Below are 20,536 nucleotides of genomic sequence, written 5' to 3' on the forward strand. Positions count from 1 at the left end.
TCCAGCAGGGACCCTTTATTGGTATTTCTATCCTAATTCAATTTTTTATTCGTTTGAGGGTGAGATAAAAGTCTTTGATCCAGTTCAAACGCCTTCATCTTTTTCAGGACCGTGCCGCTGTTAAACACCTCTGTTTAGCTCAAAGAGAAGAAAAATATGCGTTCAAGTGAGCAGATGTAAATCAACAAATTATGTTGCGTTCTCACACTTTTCTCAAGTGCAACCATTAAAAATCAGACACCTGCAATAACAGATTCACAAAGCATCTGCAAAGCGTCTCTGATTCGGGTTTGTCAGTATTGTTGGTTACTGATTAGTGAGGAGGAGAATCATCCGGTCTTTTCCACTCAACTTCCTGTGAAAACAACACCACGTGTGCGGGTAGTCAATGGGTTGCCGTCACCACTTTCCACATGCGTGTAGGACAGCAGTTTTTGTCGCTTATCGATGCCGGTTTTTGCTTGTTTTAACTCAGCAGACAAAGAGTAACACTTACGAAGAACAAAGGTTCAGAGTTTCCAACGGTTCTTTTTGCTTGCTTAGCCAAGTTAGCGAAGGGTAACGGAAACTAGCTTTGCTAACGTTAGCATACACTTAGCAAGCCGAACAGTGTTTAACGTTCAAACGCTAAACTGTGGTGAGTTATCTGATGCGAACCAACTTTTTTGCCACTGTGACCTCTCTGTGTATCTATGGTTAAACGTTGTGCTGATTTCTAAGCAGTAGTAAAATATGACTTCATAATTTTGGTGGACGTCTGTTAGGCTAACGGCTACGAAACCGTTGTCGAACGTTAATCTCAACAACGGTTAACCGACTACTGTAAGCGTCAGTTTTAAAAGTGTAATATATTAACCAATTTTACTGTTTGTTGCTTTTCCTTCCCCCTTCAGTCCACAGTAATTTAGCTTTAATAAGCTCCAGGTGGCTGGCTAACTAAATACTCAACCCCGAACCCTTTAACATTCCCACGAACTGGGGTAACCAAACGTTAAATACTGTTTCAAGGCTAAAAACCGTAAATTCCCCTTAAAATACTAGAAATGTAACAAATAATTACTCTCACTCACATCTTCTCTATGTTGTCTGACATATTGCCGTCTATTTTTTCCTTCAAGCACCGAGTTAAAGATCCACTGTGTCCGTCGTCTTCAGATTAATTAATTTCAACTGTTCGTTAAACTGTTGATGGTTTGAATGTACCGGTCAGTGCGCGTGACATTGGTATCAACCGGCAACTGTGCATTTCAGCGCAGTTACTAAAGCAATGACTACTGTAAGCGTCAGTTTTAAAAGTGTAATATATTAACCAATTTTATTGTCTGTTGCCTTTCCTCCCCCCTTCAGTCAACAGTAATTTAGCTTTAATAAGCTCCAGGTGGCTGGTTCATTAAATACTCAACCCCGAACCCTTTAACATTCCCACGAACTGGGGTAACCAAACGTTAAATACTGTTTCAAGGCTAAAAACCGTAAATTCCCCTTAAAATACTAGAAATGTAACAAATAATTACTCTCACTCACATCTTCTCTATGTTGTCTGACATATTGCCGTCTATTTTTTCCTCCAAGCACCGAGTTAAAGATCCACTGTGTCCGTCGTCTTCAGATTAATTAATTTCAACAGTTCGTTAAACTGTTGATGGTTTGAATGTACCGGTCAGTGCGCGTGACATTGGTATCAACCGGCAACTGTGCGATTTCAGCGCAGTTACTAAGGCAACGCTGACATGTTGCCAAAAGGAGATGTTTTTTAAATCATATATATATAACAGTAGCTCGATGGAACAAAAACCGAAGCTGGATAAAGTTATGAAAACTTGAGAAATACTGACAAATTAATACAGTCATTATGAAGGTCAGCCAATGTGTTGCTACAGCCCTGAAATACAAGGGGAAGGTGTACAATGTACACTTAAATTATTCGACCAAAATTAAGGATCCAGGTCTTAGATTCCCTGTTATGGGAAATAAATTTGGATATTTAAAGTTCTTCAAAAAAGGGTCACCTTCACAGACAACTGCACTATATGTGCTGGATGATTTGATTCTAAACTAGACCGCTTGAATGCAATAACTGGAAAAACTGCTCACTCATTTATCTGTGTGTCTTGACGAAACATCAACATGATATTCTCAGACGGTTAGTGAGCACTCAATAGCTACCTGGCAGGGACAGACTGAATAAAGTATTCCTCACACATGGCTCACATGACCTCTGAACTCATAGCCAAAGATATTGTCCCATCACAAACTTGTCTCAAATGAGTTTAATCAAACTGCTCTTTTTCTATTCTTCCACCCCTTTGAGAAATGTAATATTTTGGTCTGCTGTGACATAAACACACTTCTTTCGTTTATTTGTAAAACACACTTAAATTAATGTTTTACTCTATTGCAGAGAGAACGTGTTCACCATGAGCTTTGTAGAATATTCAGACCTGATCCAAGATGGGGATGTTGCCATTGTGTACCTGAGCCACAACTCTGCGATGCCAGTCAAGGTGCAGCACGGCTCCCAAACACAGACGCGCTATGGAGTAATTCGCCATTCCACGGACCTGATTGGTCAGCGTTACGGATCAAAGGTAACTTGCGGTAAAGGCGGGTGGGTCTACGTGCTTCACCCAACGCCAGAACTGTGGACAGTCTCCCTGCCGCACCGCACCCAGATTCTGTACACCACAGACATCGCCACCATCACCATGATGCTGGAGCTGAAGCCGGGTTCTGTCGTTTGTGAGTCAGGTGAGGGCCACTTTATATTCACGTGAAATATTTTTGTGGCCGTTCAAAGGAAACGGGGGCTGTCACTTTTGTTTTTCACACATCATTTAAAGCGACACAAATTGCTACATAGGAATGCTGTAGTTTTATCTTTGTTTTTAGATATTGAACTTCAAAATCTCTTTTTTTCTTTTCTTTTTTTTCTTTTCTTTTTTTTGTTGGCCAAATGTTATAATCCTATAATAAATCTGACTAGGTAAACTTGGTCAGAAAGCAAATTCCTTTCTTTTGGAGAGAAGGAAAGACGGATGCCTATTTAGTAGTTAAGACCCTGTTGACTGTACCTGGAATTAGGTCTGGTCTTCAAAACGAATCCATCTCGTAGCTCTTGTTTCTTGAACATTTGCTGACAAATGAGACTACTTTCAAGGTAGTTAATGATGAAAATAAACTCCTCAGCAAGATTATAACGGGAATAAACTGACATCAGTTAATTCTATACCTCTCATTTTGTGACATGCTTTTAATCTCTAGTTACTTCTTTAGTTTCTCTGCTCATTTCCATTCACGCATTTATTTTCCATACCTGGAGCCTATCCCAGTCCCTTTGGGTGAGAGGCAGGGTACACCTTGAACAGTTCGCCAAGACGAACAACCACGCACATTCGCACTCACTCCAAGGATCAAATTTCGAATCACCAATTACCTAAGATGCGTGTTTTGGACTGTGAGAGGAGGCCACAGTACCTGGAGAGAATCCACACATGCAAGGACATTAAAACTCAACTCAGAAAGGCCCCAGCTGAGATTTAAACTAGAAACGTTCTTATTGTGAGGCACACCACTGTGCACCCCAATCCTCATCCAGTCATCCATTCTTCTAGAATGAAAGTTGCTTATGCCTGCACATTGAGATCTGGGTACGTTAAACATTAAAAAAGAAGTGTTCAATGTAGGAAAAAGAGCAGTGGGCTGGTTTGACAGGTGGATGATGCAACATCAGCAGGAATGCAGGTGATATATGTGATTGTTGTTGTTTTTTATCAGTTGAAATATGTTCCAACCCTGACTCATGTTGCTGAGCTTAGGATAGTGACAGAGTGAAGGAGCTTGTGGACATTAACGTATGGTGCATAGGTTCACTCTTAGAGACGGGATGAGGAGCTCAGACACTCTGTTGGGGGTTTTCCAGGCACGTCGGCCACTGAGGAGATGATTGGGTAGAACCAAAATTTGCTTTAGAGATTACACCTCTCAGCCTTTCAGTCCTCCAGGAATAGATTTGTTGAATGCAGAGATGTGCACTGTGTACAGTCCATATTGCGTAGTCCTAATTTGAAATAAATAAATACGTTGATGTGACTCTTCAGCTCTTTTCAGACATGATTAGTTAGTTGGTGGCTTCATCAATTTGTTAAAGCATTGGCAGTGAGTTATTTAGACCTGTTAAACATTAATTAAACATTAATGTTTGCCCTTCAAGTAAGATTGAACAGTACATTAAGTGAGGTAGTACAGCACTAAGTCCTCGTAGAGTCTCAGTAGTACCAAGCATGCAGCGGTTGTGTGAATCACAAGCTTATTGAACAGCCACTGTCACTTGTGAGAATTTAGTGGCACTTCAGTAACAGCGCAGTTGTTATTTACTAAAAATATGATCTTCACCGCTGATCATCTCAGATGACGTTTTGGTGCAGAAAGTGTCTTTATAATTACACAGTCAGTTTTAAATAATTATTATTATGACAAATATACATTTGTTTACCAATTCTTTGTTTATTCGTGTGTTAGTGAGAGCAAAAGTAAGCCTCTTGTAATCATAACAGCACAGGTTGGGAACAACACGCAGTGCCACGGTATCCATTCAGTAAAAGGTCGACTCTGGCTTTGCCTGACCGTTTTAACTATTGGTTAGTTTTTTTTTTGTTTTTTTTAAAATAAAAAATCATTGAAACCCTCCTGTGACACTGATCAAAAATTTTGGATGTGAGTCAGCAAATGATTTTGGCTTGATAATGGCAAAAATCTACATAGTGATATGACTGAGATATTGCAAAATGGATGCTGTGACCACAAACTTTAAACATTAAAAAGTCATGAAGCACAACAACAGTCCGAAGCATTAACTAGAGCCGTTTTCAAACATGAGCACCAGAGATGTTCTCACAAGCACATCAAATGTGGGAACGAGTGTCAGGAGGCAGCATGTGATGCGAAAAACACCGCTGTGTTTACAAAACATGAAAAAAAAGCAGATGAGGCTCCTTATTGTGTTGATATAAGTACCACTGCATCTGTACGTGTCCAGCAAGTGGAAAACAGCATAGAGGTCAGCAAAAAGGTCAATTTCACCAGCGCACACACACACACACACACACACACACACACGGTCACTAACTAACACAGTGGCAGTTGCTTATGTTCTGGAGGTTTTGCTGGGTGGAAAATCACTGCAAGAAGACCAGAGCAAATGCTGTGGACTGAGCCCTGTTAAATAATAGCCGCATTCGGACAGAGCAGTTCTAAGAACGGTCCTCCTCGAATTTTGTTCTGATAACTGTCCTTCCCCAGTGGAACTGTTTCAGTTTGCATTCGCACATGAGTCAGGACCTTGATAGGGACTGATGCGACGCAACCGTCTGCGACAGTGACGTGTTACTTTAGCGCCTCATTCAACAACAAAACAAAACAAAATAAAACATGCGAAAAGTAAGGAGAGAAGAAAAAAACACCACCAAGAAGCTAATATGGAGAGCGCCACCGTGTTCATGGTCTGCATGATGGTGATATTAATCATGGACGATCACATCGGGTGTCTAACATGGAGGCTGGAAGAGCTCACAGAGAGTCAGGAGACGAAGGATCGAGCGCAGGCCATACTTTTCATTTCATGACGGAAGGAGAGCAGAGCGCCGCAGACAAAGGAGACAACGTGTAAGTTTAACTTATTAAACACGCGCCGGTTCTGTCCGTGTCGTATGAGTAAACATTTCAGCCGTGACAACATGACAAGGGGCGGAGCTACCGACCACCAAACACCTACGTCAGATGTGTTCCTATGGAACCCAGAAAAGACCCAGCCTCGGAGAAGGAGCTAAAATGATTATAGGAACTGAGGGAGATGGCCCCGAGTTCCTGTATGTCCGAACACGGGAGAAAACGGCCCAAAGGTTCCTACAGTGCGAATGCGGCTATTGTCTGGATTCAGTGGGTTTTTTTTTTTACCTTGTCATGATCATGTCATTGTCTTAATTTACTCCTTATGATAAATGTGTTTAAGGCAAGTTAAAAAAAAATCCATATTGAGGTATTAGCCTTCAAAGCTTGTTTAAAGCTATCCAGCTTGTGGCTCCAAAAAAAAGTCAAGATTGTGAACTCAGGTTGACAAACCGGCGGGTGGTGGCTGTGTCTGCGCTCATATACATACTTGTGACATACTTGAAACAAAAAAAAAGGGACTGAGTCACAGCTGTACACTAATCTACGAGTGAAACATAAGCCTCTTTGCTGCCTGTGTAGACTGCTCGATTGATTGTTCTCACACACTCATAAAGATAAGATGGATAATAGTTCACTAGTTCTCTGTTATGAAAGAATGAAGGAATAACTCTGTATTGGCATCATTTGCTTCTGTCATCTGTTTTGAAGTAGTTGAAGCTGGTCCGTTCCACTTTTCACATTTGTTGAAGAAAACGTATTTCTTCTTTCCAAAAAAATTGTCTAACGTGAATAAACAGAATCCGCTTTGTTCTGTTGGACTTTTCTGGGTACTCTTGGTTAGATTACACAACATGAACCTTTTATTTGAAGGATTCTTCTTTCAGAGGATGAGATGTTTTGCTGTATTACAGCTTGCGCTTTATGAATTAGTTTGGCCTCAAATGTTTTCGTCAGGCAGATGAAGTACGTAGTTTTCTTTTCCTTTTTCACACCTTCCAGTTTCAGCCAGATGTTTTTCCCTCACAGAGCCTCAGCTGTGATGCAGGATCATGGGGCTGACACAGATGTGTTTCAGAGCATTCAGACATTATGTAATCTTTTTTTGCAGCGACATTTTGTTGTCTCGTTAACTCCCTTGGTATTTCCTTCAATCACTACTTTGTCTTTAGCTCCATTTCACTTTGTTTGATTGCAATCACTCAGAGTATGTCGGAGTGTTTTGGCTGCCTATCGCAGCTTCTCCAAGTCCAAGGGCAGAGGGGGGGGGAAGGGAGAGGATGATTGTGTGTGTATAGTGCAGTGCGTCATCCTGTTTTACTGCTGCCTGTGCACCGCATGTCACGTTATTGATCGTGCTTGGTTTAGATTGTCCAGGGTGATGAATGACTTGGGTGTAAAGTTTCTTTAGTCAGCACTTACAGCAGCTCTATGGAGAGGTCTGCCTGGCCCAATCTGTATTGGTCTCACGTTGCTTTTACTTTATGCAAACATGCACGAAAGCGAAACAAGCTCTCGAATTACAAGTGCAGATGAGCAGTAGCATCAAATAACAGATAATTGCCTGATTGATGTTATTACTTTATGAATATAGCATTTTATGAGCAACACGTGGGTGTCATTATGTGTCATTGAGGTGCTAATCAGCATTTCACCAATGACTCATAATGTTCAGGCTAATGGTTGATAACCAGTGTGAGCTTGTGGGGAGGGCAAATCATTTGTTAGTGAAGTGTATACACATGCAGAGATTAGAGGTGATAATGTTGTTGTCTGTTCACATACCATCATGCCAACCAGGCTCAAGCTTTCAGTCATGTGAGAGTCACTTTAGAGGCTGAGCGTTCTTGAGGATTTTTGGAGCTTATTATTTACTGCAGTTCTCTTTTTTTTTTTTTCCCACATCTGTTTCACCTTCACATCGGGCAAGTCCAATGCACATATACATGACAAATATTTCCTAATGTTAATGACATTCATGCCAGAAGGAGGAACTTGTTAGTGGAAAAACTAGTGCAGCCTCCCAAATGCAGAGGATTCAAACACTGATTGAAGCCCACTCTGTAAAGCAAACCAGGGGCAAATTTTCAAAATGGCATTTATTTTTCTCTTTCAATGTGGACCAGAAATAAATGCAGCACGGGCGCCTCTATAACTCAACTGGTAGAGCATGCAGCCCATGCAGAGAGGCTGGGGGTTAGAATTGATTAACTTTTGACGTCCATCTGGATCCAGGATTTATTTCTAATTCCGCTTTGGTGGAGGCATGCGGTCTCAGAGCTTGTTGTGGAAATGTGATCCAACTACCAGCCATAATGCATGTCCTAGGAAAACAGACTTTTATTATGAGCCATACCAGGATGTAGACGAGTTAAATTCAAATAGAAGCCACAATCCCATTTGATTGTAAAAAAATGCTAAAAATCTATGTATCAGTTTTTTTCCATCATCACCCAGTAAAAACCAGCTCCAGACCATTATTGCTACATGACAACAGTTACTCTCAACATCAACCAGAATAACTGAAGTCACCTGTATTTAGCTATCAAGCTGCTGCACTGCAGCATGTAGGATTAAGTGCTTTACTGAAGCGTTCAGAAACCTGGTGGGTTAATGATGGCAGCTGTTGCTTACACTTTCTAAGTTGTCACCTTATAATTGAAGTTGTTTAACCTTTGTCCTGGTTTTGGCTTTTTTGCCAAATGTAACACTTTAGGGGTTTGGTGGATTTTAGAAGTCATGTGTAAGGTTAAAAAGTAACGTTTCATCTGAAAAATGAACCCACCACTGCTGTACGTCTCTGTCCATTAATGTGACCGCAACAGTTCACATTTTCAGTTGCCACCAGATGAATCGAAATCAGAGCATGTATGAAAGGGGCTGTACAGTATAAACTGAGCGCGTACTTTAATTGATAATTTACGCGTATTTTTCATTACATCTTAGAGAAAACTCTGATTTCTTAGGATCATTTATTCACCTGTTCATTTATGAAGGGAATATATGTTTATTTGACTAGCCTGATGGAAATTAGTGCTTTTTAGAGGGCTTTTTTGTACAATTGTTATGTTGCTGACTCCAGTCGACACAACCTCTAAGCTGAACTAACTGTTTAAAGAAGGCAGAAAAGAGACATTTTCAGCTGCTTCCATCCACCAACTTGGTTTCACACAACCATTGTGCGCTTGGCATGCGCTTTTTATTACTATGTTGATATGACCAGTTGTTCTGAGAAAACTGAGTAGATAAAGATTATTATGACTGAATGCCATTGTTTTGACAGGTTGAGGAATCTGGTAATGTTGCATTTTTTGCATGTGAAAAAGGTTACAAAGTATAGATGGCTGGAATTGAGTGAGAGAATACTGTACATATTAAAGGATAAGACCGGTTTTTTGACATTGGGCCCTTGATTTCACATTATAACATGATGTTCTACTCACCCCTGCTTGTTGTTGGTCATTTGGAGCTGTTCCGAAGATATTCGCGAGGCGTCTGGCTGCTCTCTTGAGATATTCGGCCATGAAACGGTTTCCTATGGGCAAGCTTATACAGGCACAAACTATGTTGTTTATAATTTATTAATTACTCTACACTAGCACTGATAACGTGGAGGTGCGTCGCTTACTTAAAAAAATCCGGGTTACTAATTTTGAATTTTAGCCGAATGAATAAATAGGCAGCAGGTCTGTGGGCTGCCTGTGGCAGTAGCACGACGATGACGTCAGTAACACCCACTTTACGACAATAAAATCAAAATTACAATAACCCGGATTTTTTTAAGTAAGCGACGCACCTCCACGTTATCAGTGCTAATGTACAGTAATTAATAAATTATAAACAGCATAGTTTGTGCCTGTATAAGCTTGCCCATAGGAAACCGTTTCATGGCCGAATATCTCAAGAGAGCAGCCAGACGCCTCGCGAATATCTTCGGAACAGCTCCAAATGTTCAACAACAAGCAGGGGTGAGTAGAACATCATGTTATAATGTGAAATCAAGGGTCCAATGTCAAAAAACCGGTCTTATCCTTTAATGAGTGATATTTTCTTTCAGTTGACTTTGTGTCTGTTTTTCAGTCTTTAAAACTAATAACTTAAGTTTAATCTTGTGTTGGTCCATTCCTAAGCTGAAAAACTGCGTTGCAATCTAGAAAGGAGTGCATCCAGATGATAAGCCGTCATTGTGTAGCGCTGACTGCCCTCGCATAGGCAGTGTAATAATTTGTCTCCAATTGGAGACACATTTTGATCCAATTTTTGTCTTCTTTCATGTAGTTGCCATTTTTGGTGGGGAAAAAAAAACATTTTTAATAACTACAGTTAAAAAGAAGAAAAGAAACCCAATCTTCTCTGTGTCCATGTCATGTTTTGTACAAAATCCCTGATTTTATCATGCACAGAGCTGCTGATGGCGAGTGTGTTTGGCAGACTTGGCAACTGTCCATCCTCACCGGGATAACTTGGATGGAAACTGAGCCAGTCAGCCTCCTGACTTGAAGTCTGAGGTCCAGAGTTTGTTCTTTGTTGATGGATCATCTGTGTATGCAGACTCAGGATCCTGCCATCACTAAGACAAAACTCTGCTTCCGCCAGTCAGTTAACTTAACTTTATAAACAACTGTTTCACAGTTGGAAAGTGCAAGTTATCACATTGCTGTAGCATCATTTCTAATTGAAATGCATCAGAATTTTTGTTTAGTGCTCTGAAATTGGTTTATTTCTCATTTAGTTGGTCAGCAGCCTTTTCGACAGTCAGTCATCGAAATGATTTTGCACAACATGCTCAGGTTTAAGCTTCTCGGTTGTTTGTGCTTTTTGTGGTTTTCCAATATTGTAAATATAATATATTTAGTGTTTCTAAGAACTAATAAGATATTACCTGCATATTTGTAGTTTTATCGGATAGCCCTGAACGCAAACAGCACCTGTTGTCATACACACTCCAATCAGGGGAGTTCTCGCATGAAAATGCATTTACAAAAGTAAGAATAATGGTTGGACACCATGAAAAGTGATAAAGAGGAAAAGGTGTGTGTGCAGCCTCTTAAAGCGAACCGTAGAGGATGAGATTTAGATGCAGAGAGCATAAAACAAACATCCAGTTTACTTTCACAGACCTTTCAGACAGAGGGACTAAGATTCGGCCTAAACTCACCACCTTCAAGATCCATTTTTAACTGAGCTATTTCTCTGGAACAGTCTTTTCTAATTAATGCATTATACATTTTAGAGTCATGGTAGTTGTGTGACAAAGTTTCCAGACTTACTGAAGAACAATTATAGTAATATAATAATAATAATAAATTTTATTTATAACGCACTTTACATTTACAACAAAATCTCAAAGTGCTAGGGATTATGGTATCTTTAGTAGCAAATGTACCAATCAGACTGGCATTAAAAACAATAGTCTTCAGTCAATAACTTATTTAGTCTTCTTACACTATGTTCCAGACCTGTCATATATACGTCATTCACTGTTTGTCTGTGACCAGCATGACTTAGAAATTATTAGGCTTTAATCGTAGAAAAGGTCAAATGTAAAATCGATATCTTTATCATATCAGTGATATTGATTGTGACTTGACAGTCTCTTATTCTCTGATCCAAGGTCCAGCTTTCCACCAAATTACACAGATACTTAACAAGTTGTTACTAAGGAAGACGCACAACAAATCTTCCCTCGTGGAGATAAAGCAGTTCAAACAGTAAGACAGAAAGTATGGCCTTAAACTTCATCTGGGAGTCATGCTTATGTTCCCAGGGTCCTATATCCCCCAGATTAATGTCACTGAGAATAGGAAGCTAAAAAACATCTTCCACAGCTCTGTATTCACATGGGCATTTGTGGGAATTCATCAACGGGCTTCGGGTAGGATTAGGGTTAACCCGTTAGGACCTGAGGCACAAAACTTTCAGAAATTAGAATTAAAAAATGATAGCCATTGCTTTTCTTGTGTTCATATGAATATGTTTCAGTTACTGTGGGATTTAGGACCCTGGGAACATACAGTAGATGGGCTACCATTGTCATACATGGTTTCTATTTTTGTAAGATGTTTTAACATCAGTCCAGTCACACAGAACTTCCAGATAAGTGACAGGCAGTCAGAACTGTAAGTTCCACAACCGTGAGGATAAAAAACGTTGTCATTACTATGATGCTGTAATAAATTGGGCAATTAAACATAGCTGTCTCTGCTCCTCATGGGGCGGATTTTTCCACAACCCTCAACTTTTTATGTGCTTCCTCTCATCTGTTAATTCTCTGTCCTGCTGCAATCGTCAAATCCATTTACTCTTGTTTGTTAGCAGCCACTCACCATCCGGTCCAACCGTGTGAGCTTTTTAGCAAGTCAGAGTGCTGCTGTCGGGTAAACACTGCCTTCTTTGTCGCCTCAGTAACAAAGGCGGCGCTGACATAATGTCAGGAGAAGAAGGAGGAGGACGGGTGGAGGATGGGATCTGCTGGCTTCTCGCTGTGTTTTTGACACTCCATTACCCCGCCTTGACTATGAGTCACGTGACCACTGTGACTTTTCTTCCCTCTCACATCCCTTTCTCGCAAACTGTACATTAGCAGCCATTGTTTACGGCACCAACTGGACTGCGACAGGGACAGGAATGTCCTCTTGGAAATGGAGCATCCACTTATGGGCCAGAGAGGAGAGAAAAGCAGTGTGAAAATGTGGGAGCGTGATGGCTGAACAGCTGTGAGCTGTTGAGACTCACTCAGGATGGAGGAAAGCATCTAAGTCAGCACCTCTGTCTGAACCTGGAGTGAAGATTTATTTCTATTAAAACAAAATCTGCATTCATACAGCTTACTCAGTACAATGAGACTAACATTAAGTGTCATCAAAGGCTGATGATGCTTCACACTTATACAGGGATGGAGTTTAATCGTAATTCCTAGTCTGAATTACTGTGAGCAATCTGTTTTCTGTCACAATACTTCAAATATTTGAATGTCTGGAACAGTTTGGAGTGTTTTGTGCCATCATCAGGTCCTTCGATGGATTGAAATAGTTTTTCTCAGCCCTGTTGTTTTGATCACGGCCTCCCTGTTGTCTCCAGGTACGGGTAGCGGCTCCCTCTCCCATGCCCTCCTTCGCACCATTGCCCCCACCGGTCACCTGCACACGGTGGAGTTCCACCAGCAGCGAGCACAGAAGGTAGCCGAAGAGTTCAAGGAGCACCGCGTGGATCATCTGGTCACCGTCAGGAACCAGGACGTGTGCAAGGACGGGTTTGGAGTGACGGGTGTGGCCGACGCGGTCTTCCTGGACATCCCCAGCCCCTGGGAGGCAGTGGGACATGCCAAGACTGCCATGAAAAAGCATGGTAAGAGGGAGTGTGTATGACAGATCTTTTAACTTTGTGTATGACTCACTGTGCCTCTGAGTTACATGGAAAGTGTTCATGTTTTCCTTCTTTCTTGAGCCATGACCAGATTACTTGACCTCGAAATGTAGCAAGATAAACAACAAAAAGGGGTTTTTCTGTCATCTCAGTTTCTGGTGCAGTACCACTAAAACCAAGGCTGGACAGATGCACAGAGCTAAGCTACTGTTGTCTATGCAGCCTCTGCCTGAGTATTTCTGATTTTGATCTGCCCATGTTTGTACATTCAAACATTGGTCTTACCTTTCATTTGTTTATCACTTTGAGCCATAAAGGTAAGATTACTTTTAATGGGGAAAACACTTTTTTTTTGTGGATGATAGAGGAAATGAGGTGTGTTTATCACATAGTAGAGCTTCGTTAGCCGCTCAGGTAGACGGGTTTTCCTTGCTGTGCAGTGTAAAAGCACTCAACTGAATGTGTTCCCTCACTGCTCAGCGTGGAACAGTTAATACGCCAGTATCTGACTTATTAACATGTTTGCACAAGTTTTGTTTCTATCAATGAGAATTATGGCCAATTGCTGTTCGAAACCGATGTAACAGAGCAGCTCTGAGGTTCACTTGGCCCAACTCAATGCACCGCAGCTGTTGTTTTCTACCTAATAGCCAGTGAACCAGCTGTGTCTTAATGCACATTAACTCCCCTCTAAAGCAGGACTTGTATCTCATTCACTCCCCAAATCGATTCAGATCCACTTCTCCAGCCTCACCTCTCAAATCTGTCTGTATAGTGTTTACAGTGTGCTCTTCAAAACTTGTAAAGAGCATGAACACTTTTTATTTTCATTTTCAGTTCAGAGGAATTGGTGGAGGGGAGGGACAAGTTTTGCCGCTCGTTCCTTTGTTCCGTCTGTCCAAAAGAACCAAAAAGTGAATCCAGAGCAGAGAATATAATGTTAGTGTAAACTCTGCCTTTGAGCTCATGTTTCTGCGCTCAGTTAGTTATTTATTTATTTTTTTTAGTCTTTGGATGCAAATGTCATGCCGTAGCTGAGCTCACTGTGGTACATTTGCGTATCTATCTTGACTTTTATGTTCCCATGTTATTTCCCGCGAACATTTCAAAGTCGACAATGAAGGCAATGAAAAGGGAATCGGTGAAGATCCTCCAAGAGATTTTTCAGTACATGGGCCTTCTGACGATCATCACCAGCTGATGATGACTTTTCTATGACTCGTCCTGGAACAACAGGGGCGTGACTGTGACTGAGCACAGGCCTTGACTTGATCCATCACCCCCAGCTGAGATGCTCTGCACTGCACTTAGAGAACCGCCATCAATCCTTTGCATGTCGGCCCTTAGTAACCAGAACACAATATAAACTCATCCAGTGAGGCGCAAAGCGTTGTGGGCTCTCGGTGACAACTGGGACATCTGCTGCAAGCCCAGACAAGTTGTCGGTGGCTGAGGCGGTCAGTTGAGTTCACGGTCATTGAGCTTTTAGCCCTCAGTTTGGAAAATAAGTTGGAATTTGTTGGCTCTGACTTCACAGCCAACAAATAACATATTTTCTTTTTGTTTAATTTATACAACCCCAAATTCCAAAGAAGTTGTCTCAAAGTTTCTGAGTAATTCCATCTTAACCATGTTTAAGGCTGAACTACTGAACTTTTTCTCTCCTGACGCCATCGGTCCAATTCCAAAGATGGAATTTACTTACATTTGTGTAGCTTTCACGTCATGGTTTATACCTAATCCATTAAAAAGGTCAATTGTGGTGCCGGCGCTGTTATTGACAAGTATGATCCATGAACATTGTCACTGGCCCTGAATGTGTGAAGCGTTTTTAGTGCTTAGTTTAAGGGTAACATACTTGTGTTTGCAGCGATCAAATGTTGCAAAACATAACTATTTACTCTTAAGAAATAAAAATAAATAATCATGTGACTCAGAGTGGTTAAGATGTACAGGATCTGTTGTCTTAAAGAGAGAACATTCAGAGATTCCTCACAACCAAAGAGTGGTTCCTATGAAGAGGAATTTAAGGAGGAGCGAGGATGATGCCCTGAAACTCTCCCACCTCTTCTCTTACTCCTTTTATGGTGCCACTGCTACATATTCCTTTCATGACAAGCTGGTCCTCACATGCAGGCGCACACTGATCCAGATAAATAGAGTGCTGCCAGATCCCTGTTGTAGCAGCAGTCCCATGACCATACTGGGTATTGCTGCAAGCGGAGAGCTGCTTGATGTGGCTTCCCCTGCACCAACTGGATGTTTTCAGCAGTTTACCACTGCTGATGCTTCAACTGAAGCCCAAAATATGGCAAAGTTGGCAAAATCACAGAGAGAAGTGAATGAGGAGTCCTGTGCTTTATGGTGGAAAGTTAATTTTTCCGTTGAATGAACCTTATGTTCTGTGATGGTCAGTTGACTCGCATGAGGAGCCACTGAACACTGAAACTTTACATTTTCTGAGAATGTCATTATGTCTGATGTGTGACTCGAGGATTGTAGGAATAAAGATGCTTTTCGTACCTCCAGAGCTACGCTGAGCATGTTTTACAGGTTTTTCCCAGTGTCGTAATAGTTTTGAACTAGTTTGTCTCTACATCTGTTGAATGGGAGAGCCATGAAGTGTTAATTCAGGCACTTTTACTGGTGCCACTTGGCCAAAATGGCAACAAAAAAAGAGCTGGGACTTTCTAAACTTGTTTTCTAAACTTGTGTGTTTGTTACGCAAGAATTTCTTTATGGCGTGACTGTGGCTTGAAGCTTCTCTGAGACTCAGGGAACATTTTCTGTGGGTTTTTTTTCAGCAGAGTATTCAGAGTAAGACCAGAAGGAGAGAAATATTTCTTTTCCTTCTTTTTTTTTTTTTTTTTCTTCTTTCCCCGTGTAAGTTGTAATTTTCCCAGTGTCTTGGCCTGCATCCCGGGGCCGGTTCAGCTGCTCTGCGAGAGGGACCCTGAATCCTAGCAGGCCACCCCTTCCGCCCTGCTTCTCTCAGACTTATAGCTGTTGTTATGTAAGCATGAAGCAGACGTGGCCCATGAACTAATCCACTTGGAACTGTGAACTTCAGGACAAGGAATCATAGATTTATGCATTTATAGGTCCCAGGATGTGAACGTTACGTTGATATTCGACGATATTAATAACTGCTGGAGACACGCTTGGGTAATGATCAACCCAACCTCTCTCTCTGTGTATTGTCCTGGTTGCTAGGAGACCATTAAGTTTGTGGCCGTTTCGAGGAAGAGTGGTGGTCCTGTTTACCAAAGGAACGACAGTAATCCGAAACATGCTGTGGTTTAATATAATGTTTACCAGACGCAATTGACTCCAGACTCAAGGCTGCCCTCTGCAGACTTAGTGTTCATTTCATAGGAAAGGGTTGATCACACACACGACACGATCTCTCATCAGGCTTCTCTTTAGCGTTTCCGTTGTAAAAGTTAAACTGCAATACCTTTTCAACCTTTGGATGCACTGCAGATTATAAAAACTATCATTTGAATTTCTTTAATTCAAGTCATAGAAATTGGGAGAGGTTTTATTCGTTTAAGTGCGTTTGTGTTGCTTGGAATAAAGAGTCAGTCCGTACAGTGTTTTCTGAGTGGGAACACCAAAACATTTAAGGGTGTTCTAAGTTAATGTGGGCTCAGCAACACATTCAGACTTCAGTGTGAGCCAAACCTACTCACTGATGAGTTCCTGTGGGCATAGTCCAGAGATGCAGGGCGGGGTTATTTGCACAAGGTCCGCACTTATAAAGTGGCTTTCAGGTTCTGCAAAGCACTTCTACAATGTTTTCCTCACTCACCCATACAGCACAGCTGCACCTTTTTCCTCTACAATCAAACACAGATAAGCTTAACTGGGGCAATGTGGAGTTTCAGTGCCCAAGAATTTAAACACATGAAGCAGCTGGGGACCTTTCAGTGGGTGAACAACCACTCTACCTGCACTCGCTCATGCTCAACAAGGCTTAAGATACCACAGTATTTAAACAAGTCTTTTGACCCTTCACTGGTGTGGCTTTTGGAATGCATCATCTGTCCTTTGATCCATCTTGTTCAGGCTGTAATATCTGGACAATTGTTGGACTGATTTCCATCCAATTTGATGCACATTTTCAGGTCCCTTAAAGCTTACTTTCAGCTGACTGTAAAGCTGTCTGCCTCCAACTTCATTCTTTTAATTTACTCTTGGCTCTCTGCGGTTTTGGCTGCGGCAGGAAGCAGTTTTTCAATCACAAGGCTTTAAAAAGCTTTTGTTCCCAATGTGCCCGGCCCCAGCAGATAAACACAGTTGGATAATAGCTAAAGAACACAGTGGACTGTTTAGGAGTTAATATTTAATACCACAATGACAGCAGAGAAGGAAGGATTCATCGGATAAATGAATCCGATTAAAAGCATCACTAATGAAAAATCTTCCTGCTCCATGACCGCTGGATGAGGAAGAAAACGTTTTTTCTCAGCTGGCTGTGATGGGTTTATCCACGACACAGATCAGCTAAGAGCATCTCTGCCTACATTATCTCAGCTTCTTTTTTATAAATACCTCTCTGCACTTTAAATTTACAGTTGAAGAAGATGGTTTGTGGTTTGAACCGGAACTTCAGTCCTCTGCAGCTGCAGCGCTCGGTCACATTCTTTGCTCCTCAGGTCAGCCAGTGAAAGTTTTCTTGGCTCCCTGCTCCGACCTCCTGCTGCGGTCACTGTGGGGTTTCATTAAAAGACGAGAGGCCGCTGCCCATAGGTGATATCTGTTCATTAGATCACCACCTCGTCCCCCGATGATCCACAAACTACAGCCTGGAGCCCAGCGGATCACGGGAATGCTTTCTTAAGCTTGAAATATGCTTTGATAGTGTTTTTTGGTGTAAGAAAAGCACTTTATTGAGTGAGTTGTAATATCGTGGGTTTCCCTGGAGTTCGTCTTTGAAATCCTGACTGAGTTAAGGAATCTCGATTATTTATATTTGGTCAGAGATGTTTTTTTGATGGAATTCTCTGAAAGTAAAACCCCTTCTTATACTGATGGTTTGAGAGAAACTGATTTGCAGACAAATGTGATTATAAGTGTCTTGGACTAAGTCGTCATGCAGTGAGTAAACGGGCTTTAATCCTCAGACATTCTGTTCGTAACTCGGTCTGTTCCCAGAATACCTAACTTTATTGTCTTCTAAAATAAACAGAGATCAGCAATGATCTTCATGTGAAAAAGATCTACTTTGAGTAAATTGCTCCTTCTGGTATCTATATGTCTGATGGTTTGACATTTTGACACCAAAGAAAGTAAAGAGCTAAATAAATTTAACTTTGTTATAATTTTTTTTTTTTCAAACTTTTTAGCAAATTCATTTAATATACCAAAAACAAACCCTACAGGTGGGGTAACGGTTGCGACGTCCCAGAAACGTGGGAGGCCAGTTAAATGGAGGATGTGCTGACCCTCATGAGGTTCTGTGAATCGTCAGAATTTGGCAACCCAATTTAATTGAAAAAACAAAGTAAAAAAAAAAAATCATGCTTAAAAGAGCTGTGCACATTTGTTACTTCTGATCTGCATAAATCTTGGGGTGCATTGTGCTCACAGCTGTCTCTGTCTCCCGCAGGAGGTCGGGTGTGCTCCTTCTCTCCGTGCATAGAGCAGGTTCAGAGGACATGTGAGGCGCTGGCCGATCATGGCTTCGAGGAGATCAGCACTCTGGAGGTCCTGCTGAGAGTTCACGATGTCCGAACCGTCTCCCTACCGCTGCCCGACTTCGGCTCAGACTCCTCTGCTCAGACCGAGCAGGACGCCGCGGAGAAGCCACCTCCTCCTGCCGCTCCAAACCACGCCTCCGTTACCCTGAAGACCACCACACCACCCAGAGAAATACCCGGTCACACCGGGTACCTCACCTTTGCTACCAAACCAAGATCTTAAAGCTCAGAGCAAGGTTTTTTTTAGTTTTTTTTTTTTTTTTTTACAGTCCAGTTTATAATCCCCCTTTCTCATTTCCAAGACTCATAATCCAGCAGGAGTACCAGGCTCCTCTAGGTCCCAGTGTGCACTGCAGCGTCAGGAGGATTTACAGTTTTGTTACTTAATGTTTTTTTTTGCTCCACCTCTTGGCACCAATTTGTTGCTTGAATCAAGCAGGAGTGAAAATCAAGCTGACACAATTTTTAATTTGTGAATAATAGGATTTCTAACTTTGGGATCAACAACCTCCACTTTTATTAAAATATCTTTTAATAACTAATTTAATTTGTAGTTGTTTTCTTCTCTTTTTGCAATTTTGTGTTGGAGCATTTGAAATAAATGTGTAAAAGGATTCATTGTGCTGCTGCACCAGACAGCAGCCTGTTCCAGTTTGATTTATTGACCTGAATCTGTCCTTGAAATCTATTCATCAGCTCTTTTTTTTAGAGACCAGGGATTTATTTGTTGAGCTTGAGATCAGCAGCTGTTTTAATTTTATCTGCAGCGGTTGAAGTTCTTCTTCTTCTAAAAAATTCATTAACCTTGGAGGCGTTAGTTAGACCACATTTAATTCTCCAGCTCCATTTCTTTCTTTATTTCCTCTCTTTAAGTGACCATGGATAAGTAGAACAGAAAATACAAAGAGCTACATACAAGTGTGCGTGGCAACTGAGGCGAAGTAAGTCCTCTGAAGAAGACTGATGTGGTCTAAAGTTTTGGAAATAGTAAATTAGGGAGCCTAAGGGAATTTGATTGGTTTAAGTCTTTGTCTCTTTAAATTTTCCAGATAAAACCTTCATAAATGTTTCACCTCTTTTGTCTCGAGGCTAGAAGTAAAGATGGCGTCTTTAAGGTTTGTACACTATTATTGTGTAACGTATTTAGATCTGATGCAACATCACTGGACAGATTGTAACAGAGGGAACGTAAAAACAAACAGCACGAGCCTCTAGAATTTACTCTGATAATCTATCAAGTAGTTGGTGAAAGGGCATTAATTTAATAACCAGACTAAATAAAAATTAATTTGTTTAAAGACCTCTAAGATGTTAGAAGTCTAATTTTTTACCGACAAGCTGATGGCACTGCACAGGTTCTAGTCCGTTTCAACACAACAACCACACTAAAGCAAACTTTTACACAACATGAAGAACCTTTGGACCCAGTCCACCTCAGCTCCTGGGTCCCTTTTTCTCAGTCTCGAGGTTTTTGTGAAGGTTCACATTTAAGATGAATACTTCATTCACAAGCAGCTCACATTCCAAAGGTGCATGAATATATGTTTTTTTGTCAGTGTTGGAATACTCCTATAAAGTAAAGACCCTTTTTGGTCTGTGTGTGTTCGAGACAGACTTAACCAGCTCTTGCTTTTGGAGGTAGAAGCCACATCTATGCAAAAGCTAATTGAAAGCAAAAAACAGGAAGCATGAGAGCAACTGCAGAGATGAGTCCCGTTAACCTGCGGATATCATCCGTCTGTTTAGGCTCCACTCCAAAATAGGCAGACATTTTGTCTGAGGTGCTTTTATCACCACCCAAGCAA

The 20,536-nt window shown here is 41.2% G+C and overlaps 1 protein-coding gene across 1 annotated transcript; it reads left to right on the forward strand.

Moving 5' to 3' along the window:
- The first annotated feature begins 355 nt into the window (after positions 1-355).
- On the forward strand, positions 356-19,345 carry trmt61a (tRNA methyltransferase 61A). The gene is made up of 4 exons (XM_075448883.1): positions 356-637; positions 2,402-2,748; positions 12,745-13,011; positions 18,641-19,345. The coding sequence occupies exons 2-4, from the start codon at positions 2,418-2,420 to the stop codon at positions 18,952-18,954; spliced, it is 912 nt and encodes a 303-aa protein (XP_075304998.1). The 5' UTR covers positions 356-637; positions 2,402-2,417; the 3' UTR covers positions 18,955-19,345.
- The last annotated feature ends 1,191 nt before the right edge of the window (positions 19,346-20,536 follow it).

The sequence above is a fragment of the Odontesthes bonariensis genome, chromosome 17 (assembly GCF_027942865.1).
Source record: "Odontesthes bonariensis isolate fOdoBon6 chromosome 17, fOdoBon6.hap1, whole genome shotgun sequence".
Lineage (NCBI taxonomy): Eukaryota > Metazoa > Chordata > Actinopteri > Atheriniformes > Atherinopsidae > Odontesthes > Odontesthes bonariensis.

What these genes read in the sequence shown, in the direction of transcription:
- trmt61a (XM_075448883.1), top strand. Translation starts at nt 2,418, where the DNA reads ATGAGCTTTGTAGAATATTCAGACCTGATCCAAGATGGGGATGTTGCC. An exon ending in TTCTGTCGTTTGTGAGTCAG is followed by an intron (nt 2,749 to 12,744) that starts GTGAGGGCCACT and finishes TGTTGTCTCCAG; the next exon opens with GTACGGGTAGCGGCTCCCTC. An exon ending in GACTGCCATGAAAAAGCATG is followed by an intron (nt 13,012 to 18,640) that starts GTAAGAGGGAGT and finishes TGTCTCCCGCAG; the next exon opens with GAGGTCGGGTGTGCTCCTTC.